Here is a 9,884-nt window from a genome sequence, read left to right as displayed (position 1 = left end):
CCATGCCCCTTCCGTCATCACCCGTGGCCAGGCCCATTCCTCAGCCGGTGGATCCAGACCCACCCTTGAGGCGGTCAACCCGAATTCGTCACCCACCTACTAGACTGGACTTATGAGCCTGTTTGTACATTGAACTCATAATACCACTGTGTTAATATGTTTCTGTTCTTCCTTGTCGTTACAGGAGTTCGTTTTGTCGTTTAACATTTCCCCGTTCTTTGTTTATGGGATAACCTCATTGCTATGTCACACCAACATCGCCCCTTGTATATAGTTTAGCCCCATGTACATGCTGTAGATATTGCACACACACACATCCAGCTGCACTCAGTACACATCTCTATTTATAACTACATAGGCACATGTTCTTGTAAAAAAAGGAGGGATGTCATGATATTCAGGTAAACATCATGGTACAAACATACATACATACTGATGGACAGATCAATGGACCAATCAACACACACATAACACCACAGCCAATCACAGGCAAGAGCATACACACTACAAAACAGGGAACACGACACTTCCTGGGCATTTCAGCAGGAGACAGCTCAGGGCACAGAGCTCACAGCAAGCCACGCAGACATCCACCATGTGCTGAGTGCCACTCCAAGATAGTATTAGGAATAGGTCCACAGATTCTAGGGTTATGATCGAACCTCAGTAACCAGTTTACCACTGTAAATAAATGTTAGCAATAAAACTGAGTTGTACCATTCGCAACCATGTTGGTTCGTCTGTGTAGCAGAGTACCCAACACATCACATAGGTAAGGCAAGAAATTTATATGATACAGTAAGCAATATCTCGGACAAAAGGCATTCTTTAGATTAGCAAAAAGACAGAAAAGCAAGCAGGCCGGAGTTCGAGTTTAATAACAGGCCTTGAGTTCCTCGCCTAAGAAAAATAATAATTGTCTGCTGTCAACAAAACAATGAGCAGCTGTACGCTTGTTTACATTGTATGACCTTCTGACTGTTTCATACAGAACTTCTTGATTAAAAATAAGGCTAAATATCCATCATGCTTTGCCAGTGCCTATTTCCATGAAATATAGTCAAGCAGCTGGTTAAAATGAATACAGGGTATTAAGGCAAATAATCTGCCAACTAAAGTCCCTTCTACAGTGGGCAATAAATACCACCACTCCCCTTTTCCCATGTCACCCCAAGGACACAAATTGAGTTTATCAGTGAAATAGATGATCATAAGCTCAGATAACCTAATAGCGAAGTCACTTTCAGAACTGAGTGAAATTTGGGAAAGGCACCTCCCAATTGGACATTGGTATTTCAGAGATCATTCCGAGAAAAATGGAAGCGATGAATCCAGGGCACCGAGTTCTAGAATTGAAGACTCTCTGAATCCAGTTTGTTTTCTTTGGTGAATGAAAGGCTCAGGAAAGATATGGATCTGGGTCTTTCAAATGCTTTCAAAATAACGTAAACACAATCAAGTTATTTTATTGATGCTCTGACCAAAGAGCTGAAGAGCACAAGTATCAAACACAGTTACAATTTATAAAATCCTCTGCACGCACATAGATTAGTTAATACGGAAATTGACAACCTTGACCAAAGGTAACTAACGGTCCACCGTCTAATTCACTCTTGAAACTGCTCATTAATATTTGAAAACAGCGACAACTTGTATTTCTAGATCACCTTTAACGTGGCAAAACGTGGCAAGGTGCTTCACAGGAGCGTGAGCAGACAGACACTAAATTCGGCACCGTGAAGAGACATTGGTTCGGGTGACAAAAGTTCGATCTGAGAGGCTAATTTTAAGGAACATCTTAGAGGAGAAGAGAGAGGCAGAAAGACAGGAAGATGTAAGGAGGGGAATTCAGAGCTTAGGGCTGTGGCAGCTGAAGACTTGGCTGCCAACAGCAGAATGACTAAAAAGTCAAGTGATAAAAACTGGAACTGAAGGGAGGCAGAGATCTTGGATGATTGTAGGGCTGGAGGAGGGTTCAGAGATAGGGAGTGCAAGACTTTGATAGTAGTATTTTATTTCTAGGGATTTTGTATAGCGGGCTAATGGTCGTGACGCTTCGAGCTAGCTATTTTTAAAACAAAGTTCAGTTTGAATTTCTGTGAGACAATGAACAATCAAGCTAAGTGGGGACAGACAGCCAGTTACTTGTCAGGAACCATACTTAAATGCAGTTTATGACTTTGATAGTGCCACTGAGTCTGAATTCAAGAAGTTCAATAAATTAAGCAGCTTCCATACTCATGACCACTACCATCTAGAAGGACAAGAGCAGCAGATACCTGGGAATCCCACCAGCTGGAGGTTCCCCTCCAAGTCACTCACCATGCTGACTATGAAATATATCGGCCGTTCCTTCACGGTCGCTGGGTCAAAATCCAGGAACTCCCTCCCTAACAGCACAGTGGGTGTACCTACACCTCAAGATTGCAGCGGTTCAAGAAGGCAGCTCACCACCACCTTATGAAGGGCAACTCGGGATGGGCAATAAATGCCGGCCTAACCAGCCTCGCCCACATCCCGTAAATTAATTTTTTAAAAGCCCAAACCTCTCCCACAGTTCGCCTAGCCCAGAAAATCTCCCCTCTGCAAACATGTCCCTGACACGCTCTAACCCCTCCTCCCTCCATCTCCTATACATCCCATCCAACCCCCTGGCATAAACGGCATGGTAGCACAGTGGTTAGCACTGTTGCTTCACAGCGCCAGCCTCCCAAGTTCGATACCCGACTTGGGTCACTGTCTGTGCGGAGTCTGCACGTTCTCCCCGTGTCTGCGTGGGTTTCCTCCGGGTGCTCCGGTTTCCTCCCACAAGTCCCGAAAGACGTGCTGTCAGGTGAATTGGACATTCTGAACTCTCCCTCCGTGTACCCGAACAGGTGCCGGAATGTGGCGACTAGGGGCTTTTCACAGTAACTTCATTGCAGTGTTAATGTAAGCCCACTTGTGACAATGAAGATTATTATTATAAAACTTATGATTGCCACACAGTGGAGTCATCATCGACATGTGGCCCAGTTTAAAGTGTGTCCTCAGCTGGTTCCAATTTTTCTAGATGACTCCACCACTGGACTCCTCGTATACTTCCTCGTGACGACGGCAGCGGGGCCATCACCAGAGCCCTCAGGCTCGTCCCCTTGCAAGACCCCTCCTCTAACCTGACCCAATCTGCTCCCTCCCCCTCCCCCCACCATCATCTCACCTTCTCCACATTCGCTGCCCAACAGTAATGCAACAAATTTGGGAGCACCTGCTCCCCATCCCACCTCTTCCTTTGCAACAGAGACCTCTTCACTCTCGGCACTTTCCCCACCCACACCCGAGATGAACGCATATACCTTCCGAAAAAAGGCCTCGGGGAGGAAATCGGGAGGGACTGAAGCACAAATAGGAATCTTGGCAGAATGTTCATCTTCTATCCAGTCAAAGGCCTTCTCTGTGTCCATTGATACAATCCCCCCCCCCCCCCCCCCCCCCCCCCCCGCCACCCCCGATGGGGTCATAATTACATTGAACAACCTCCTAATGTTACTAGGCGCCTCCCCTTCACAAACCCCGTTTGATCCTCCGAGACCACCTCTGGTACAGACCCCTCCAACCCGCTCACCAATACCTTTGCCAGGACTTTCACATCCGTATTCAGCAGTGAGATGGGCCTCTAATGGATCCCTCCCCTTTTTCAGTATCAGCAAAATCGACGCCTGCGCCAGCGCATCCAGCAACACCCCCCCACCCCCCCACCGCTGCATTAAACATGCCCAAAATGTGGGGGGCAACTTCCATAGTGAACTGCTGATAAAATTCCGCCAGGAAGCTATCCGGCCCTGGTGCCTTACCCAATCTATCATGCCAATGCACTCCATCACCTCCTTTAGCCCTAACTCCTCCAGCGCCTGCCTCGGCCCCTCCTCCAACTCCAGGAAGTCCAACCCATCTAAAAACTGACTCATATCCTCCCCCCCCCACCTCCCCCGTCCCCCCCGTGACCACCTCAGCTGACCCACCGCCCTTCCCATTGTCAACTGGTCAAACTGCAACTTCTTTCTTGCAACTAACTGTGGCACTCTGTCATTCTGCAATTCTGAATTTACTGAAGTCTCCTGTGATATGCTTTGTGTTAAAAGCGGAACTGTAAATGATGTGCTGCAGAAAATGGAGTCTGTTCTAAATTGGCAAGTGGCAGCATAATATGGAGCAGAGAATGACAGCTGTTTGCAAATGTCAAAGGGAGATCGGCATCGTCGCACTCACAGTAATAAACATTTAAACAGCGAATGTTGGGAAGTATCACCGACGAGCCTTGAAAAGCAATATTCCCGGAAAAACAGAGGGCCATGTCAGCAGCAGAATCTCTATCCGGAGACAGTCTTAATCTCTCCATTGGTAACACAATCTGTGATTCAACAACACCTTCTGTTATAGAGCTGGAGAGAATCCTGGAGAGTGGGAGAGCCCAGCTGAACCATGCGGATGAAGTGTGGCCCAACCTATATATTGGAGATTTGTACGTATGCTTCCACATGCTGCAGAGATAGTATAAATAACACTCGGGGCAAGTTACTCAGTACAGATTTCTTTCAGCAAATACATTGGCACTAAAAATCAGCACAAATTGAATCAGCGTTACTGTATATTTTAAACTGTTTACTATAGAAGGAAATACTCGGCGGTAGTTCCATGTAGATTAAACAATGGATAAATTGAAGAACAAACCGGGGAGTTCTAAATGTCCCACAGTTCACACAAATGGTGGCTGGTAGCTTGTCAATCAGTAACCCGCGGTGGCGGCAGGGGTTAAATATGCTATTATTTGGTCTTGTAATTTATCGGAATTGGTGGGGGGAGGGAGACGACCTATTCCTTGTGAGGAGAGTGAGGTTTCTGCTGAAAGTTTTATTGGTAAGAATCACTCTCGTGGCCTAGATGCGAACCATCACTGCTGTCCCAATGACATTCAATAAATCTATCAAAGCTGGCATTCTCCTCACACTCATACTCTCCCCCCCCCCCCCCGCCCCTGCCAGCAACTCCTGGATCAGAAAGGCAGTGGCTGGAGGTGGCCCGTCAACACCTTGAGCGTGTTCCACCATTCGATTCAATGATAGCTAACCAAGTTCGAGGTGACAGAACACTCAGAATTGCTCGATCAGTGAATCACCCTCAATCATCCACAGCTCAATTCTCATAACTACGCCACCCCTAGAATGTCAAAGGGGCTGGTTCAGCACAGGGCTAAATAGCTGGCTTTTAAAGCAGACCAAGGCAGGCTAGCAGCGAGGGTTCAATCCCCGTTCCAGCCTCCCCGACTAGGGGCTTTTCACAGTAACTTCATTTAAAGCCAACTTGTGACAATAAGCAATTTTCATTTCAATCCACTCCCGTATTCACAATATCTTGTAGTTCTTCAGTTAAGATTCAAATGGAGACTTCTATTTTCTGTATCAACAAGAAATTTGAAATGTAAACCTACACATTTGTTGCTGAAAATAAAATTTTTGCTCCACTTTGCACCATCTTATCTGGAGGTTCGACAGGCAGTGACTCACCAATATCTTGTATATGAGGTTAGACAGTGAATGGATGTCGACTGTTTGGTTGAGTGAGGCATCACTGCCAACCCTGATCTCATCTAATATTTTCCACTGGGGATAAAATCAGAAACAAGAACTGAGGCCAATTCCTCTCAATTGTAGAAATGTACAGAACCACAAGCAATTCATGCCAGCTGACAAAATCCCACTTTCCGGTTTTTGGTCCATTGATTCATAGGTCACAGTCCTTCAAGTACATATTCAAGTACTTTTAAAATGTTAAGGGTTTCTGTCTCCACCACTCAGGCAGTGCGTTGTAGAGCCCCACAGACTTCTGGCTGGAAAGGAGTCCATTTGAAAGCCCTTTAAAGTCTCCTGCAACTGACCCTAAGTGTATGTCCCATTCCAGGCTCTTCTACTAAGGGAACTCGGGCCTTTCTATTCTCTCCCTCTCGCTCTCTCAAAGCCCTACATAATTTTATTAAGACTTAAATTCAATTAAGTCTCCTCTGTTCTAAACAAAATAACCCCAGCCTATCCAATCTTTCAACAAAACTAAAATTCTCCAGTCCAGGCAACACCTTTGAAGATCTCCTCTGTACCCTCTCAAGTGCCATCAGTGCGCTGATCAGGACTGCACACTGTATCCCAGCTGTGACCTTATTAGTGATACAATTCCAGCATATCTCCCCCCCCCCCCCCCCCCCCGCTCTTATCTCAATACCTCGGTTAATAATGGACTATTGTCCTGTGTGCCTCCTTGACCACACTGCCCTGCCACCTTCAGGGATATGTGGACATGCAGCCCAAGGTCTTTCTTTTCTTTGACTTTTCTTGGTATACTCTTATTCGTTGTGTATTCCTTCTCCTGGTTAGATTTCCCAAAATTAATCATCTCACAGCTCTCCAGATTAAGCCCCATTTGCCACTGTTCCACCCAGCCGACTAGTCCATTGATAGCTTCCTGCAGTCTACAGCTTTCCTCTTTATAATCATCATTTTGCAGCATCACCATACTCACTCCAATCCGACATTGATATATCTCTCCCACGGAAAGCAAGGAGCCTAATACTGAACCCTCCGGCAGTACCGCTGACTGAGCTGCCCAGTGCACACCAGAGACAATGCCACAGGCTCTCCTGATCTTTACAGTAAATTGTACAACTTCACAGTGTTGTCTGACATGATCATTCTGTTCTCGTTGTAGGGTGATAGCCCATGACAAAAAACAATTAAAGAAGATGGGGATCACTCATGTGTTAAACGTTGCACATTCCAAATGGGGTAGTGTGGGAGATCAAATCTTCTACGGCAAGAAAATACATTACTACGGCATAGCGGCTGATGATTCCCCAGAATTTGACCTGAGTGTATATTTCTACACTGCTGCTGAACAGATTCATCAAACACTGAGTGCTCCAGATGGTAAGGCATGTTTTCACACTTGCTGTATTTCAATGGGCTGCTGTTGGTAAATCTCTTTATTATATGGAAATACCCAATCAGCAAATGTATGCCATAGTTTATCAAATATAAACTTTGACCTTTTTGGCACAGTCATGTGGTGGGGTCCATTGGCACATTGTGGATTGGCAAAGAGACGCGGAGAGCACCTGCATCTCCTTGTGAAGCCTCTGATGTCAGAGGAAGGTGTCAATCAAAGGCTAGATGTTCAGCTAGTTGGGGAAGAGAAGCTGAGCTAGAGGGGAGATGACTGTTGTGCAGCTTATCAAGACCAGCTACAACACTGATAGAAACATTTTTAGGCCTGCAATTATCCCTTATTCAGTCGATGAACTCCAAGTCTCCACCGGCAGCCAGGGTATCACAAAGTTTACCCTTGTGTGCATAGACAGTGCTCACACATGCTACAGATTAAAAGCACAAATCGATTAAACAATTCCAATAAGTATGCTGGGAAAACAGAGAAGTGGACAAGTTTTAAATGCTCTATATTGTAATCACAGAATTCCAGGCTTGGCCCGAAAACATTACCGTTAATGTGCCCCCAGCAGTCGGAAAGTTGTTGCTCTGGCTGCACACGCGTTACTGTGCTTGACAGCCATGCACAAAATAAAGTAAAGGGCCCACACATTCAAACAAAACTAAAATTCTCCAGTCCAGGCAACACCTTTGAAGATGTCCTGCAGAGACTATATTGTTCAGCACCTTGTACTAATGGAGCGCTGTGCTAGGTTCATACCCCATTGGGATTTTCTTAGTGCGGTTAGTTCTTTCCTATTGTGATAAATGTAATAAAGTGTTACAAATTCTATTTTATATTTGAGTCAATAATGTTATTTTAAAAACCCTCATTTAAAATACCTACAGGCAGAGTGTCTACTAAATCTGCTAGTTAATCTGGTCAATATCTCTATGAGTCTATGATTTTCTTGTTGGTTCCCCCCATACCCCTCGACTCCCTTGGCTCTTAAATATCTAACTCAGCTTTGAATCAATTCAATGACCCAGCCTCCATTGCCCTCTGGGGAACAGAACGCCACAGACTAATGACCCTCTGAGAGAAAAATATTCTCCTCATCTCCGTCTCAAACGACGGCCCTCTGGTTCAAACTGTATCGCCTGGTTCTGGTCCCTCACACAAGAACATCCTCCTGGTGACCAACCTATCAATCCTACGGGATCTTGCATGTTTCTATAAGATCACCTTTCATCCATCTCATTTAGAATGCAATATTTATGTGACTTGATTCTGATTGCCTGTAGTCTGATTGCCTGTAGTCTGATTGCCTGTAGTCTGATTGCCTGTAGACTGATTGCTTATAGTCTGATTGCCTGTAGTCTGATTGCTTATAGTCTGATTGCCTGTAGACTGATTTTCTGTTGCCTTATTGCCTGTAGGCTGATTGCCTGTAGTCTGATAGCCAATAGTTGTAGAATCCAAACTCACAGCCATTATTATTATCTTTCTCTTGCAGCAAAGTTACTGGTGCACTGCATTCCTGGCATGAGCCGTTCAACCTCGCTGGTACTGGCCTACCTTATGATTTACCACAATCGCCGCCTGCTCGATGCAGTAAACCGGCTCATTTTATACAGACCTGTTTCACCCAACCGGGGGTTTCTGCAACAGTTACGCCAGTTGGACATAAAGTTAAATAAAGAGAAGAGACTCCAGTCCACAAAAGGTGCTCAGATTGCTGAGGGGTAACCGATGGGAGCAGCGTTGTTGCCTTTTGCCGAAGGATTTCGTAGATCACAGAATCCCATCAATCTCATTCAGCCCGTCAGATCTGCACCGACCCTTGGAAAGACCATCCAACCTAAGCCCAATCCCCACCCTATTCCTGCAATCCCACCTTAAGGGGCAATTTAGCACGTCCAATCCACCTAACCCGCACATCTTTGGACTGTAGGGGAAAACCAGAGCACCCGGAGGAAACCCACGCAGACACGGGGAGAAAGTGCAAACTCCATGTAGTCACCCGAGGTCGGAATCGAACCTGGGACCCTGGCGCTGTGAGGCAGCAGTGCTAATCATTGTGCCACCCCTAAATGTTTCTCAACTGCAGGGTGGGGCAATGACGGCCTAATGGCATTAGTTATTAAAAATAATACAATCCTTTCAGGGAGCTTACAGTTACTTCAAAACTATGCTCTGCATCTCTCTGCACTGCCGACTTGCCCTATCAAAGGAGCAGAGAGTCCTTTCCATCTATTCAGCTCTTTTTGGTGTTTGTAAATGCCCATTTCTCGGATATGACTGCACCTATCCCCATCCCCGAGGACACCCCGGAGGATTCCTGGCAAAGTCCCGCGAATGGTGAAACAAAGTGGACAACATTTGTATTCAATTCAAGGTGATATTTGACAGCAGTCCCCGGGGGCAATTTGTTTGATTGCTTCTGTTGGGAAATGTTCTCTTCCGAACCTACAGCTGAGATTAGGAATTAAGAAATAGTTGGGTGTTTTCTTTTGGGAACCATCAAAATTAAAGCACAAATTGATGCGAATGATTCAGTGTGCAATAACATTGTAACATTAAAGAATATGTCAGAATATCGTGGAGGTTAATTATTCTGGTTGGATAGTTATCTGCGTGGGTTTCCTCCAGGTGCTCCGGTTTCCTCCCACAGTCCCGAAAGAAGTGCTTGTAAGGGGAATTGGACATTCTGAATTCTCCCTCCGTGTACCCGAACAGGCGCCGGAGGATTTTCATAGTAACTTCATTGCAGTGTTAGTATAAGTCTACTTGTGATACTAATAAAGATTATTATCATTCTGACTGAATGACCATATTTATGGACTATTTATGGAATTTCCCGCTTAGTCCAGGCTTTTCCCTGGCTCACTCCTTTTGGAATATTCTGTGCCTTCTACAATATTTGATACTTT

General features: G+C 45.4%; 1 protein-coding gene across 1 annotated transcript; it reads left to right on the top strand.

The window, feature by feature from the left end:
* Positions 1-4,020: 4,020 nt before the first annotated feature.
* Positions 4,021-9,787, top strand: LOC140403584 (dual specificity phosphatase 29). The gene is made up of 3 exons (XM_072491656.1): positions 4,021-4,501; positions 6,736-6,953; positions 8,468-9,787. The coding sequence occupies exons 1-3, from the start codon at positions 4,332-4,334 to the stop codon at positions 8,698-8,700; spliced, it is 621 nt and encodes a 206-aa protein (XP_072347757.1). The 5' UTR covers positions 4,021-4,331; the 3' UTR covers positions 8,701-9,787.
* Positions 9,788-9,884: the final 97 nt, after the last annotated feature.

This window comes from Scyliorhinus torazame, chromosome 28 (assembly GCF_047496885.1).
Source record: "Scyliorhinus torazame isolate Kashiwa2021f chromosome 28, sScyTor2.1, whole genome shotgun sequence".
Lineage (NCBI taxonomy): Eukaryota > Metazoa > Chordata > Chondrichthyes > Carcharhiniformes > Scyliorhinidae > Scyliorhinus > Scyliorhinus torazame.
The sequence above is the reverse complement of the archived record's forward strand: the minus strand, read 5'-3'. Positions and strand labels throughout refer to the sequence as shown.

Bases quoted from the DNA above. Each gene is read 5' to 3' on its own strand.
- LOC140403584 (XM_072491656.1), top strand. From the start codon at position 4,332: ATGTCAGCAGCAGAATCTCTATCCGGAGACAGTCTTAATCTCTCCATT. The intron at 4,502-6,735 runs GTACGTATGCTT...TTCTCGTTGTAG, and splicing joins AACCTATATATTGGAGATTT to GGTGATAGCCCATGACAAAA. The intron at 6,954-8,467 runs GTAAGGCATGTT...TTTCTCTTGCAG, and splicing joins AACACTGAGTGCTCCAGATG to CAAAGTTACTGGTGCACTGC.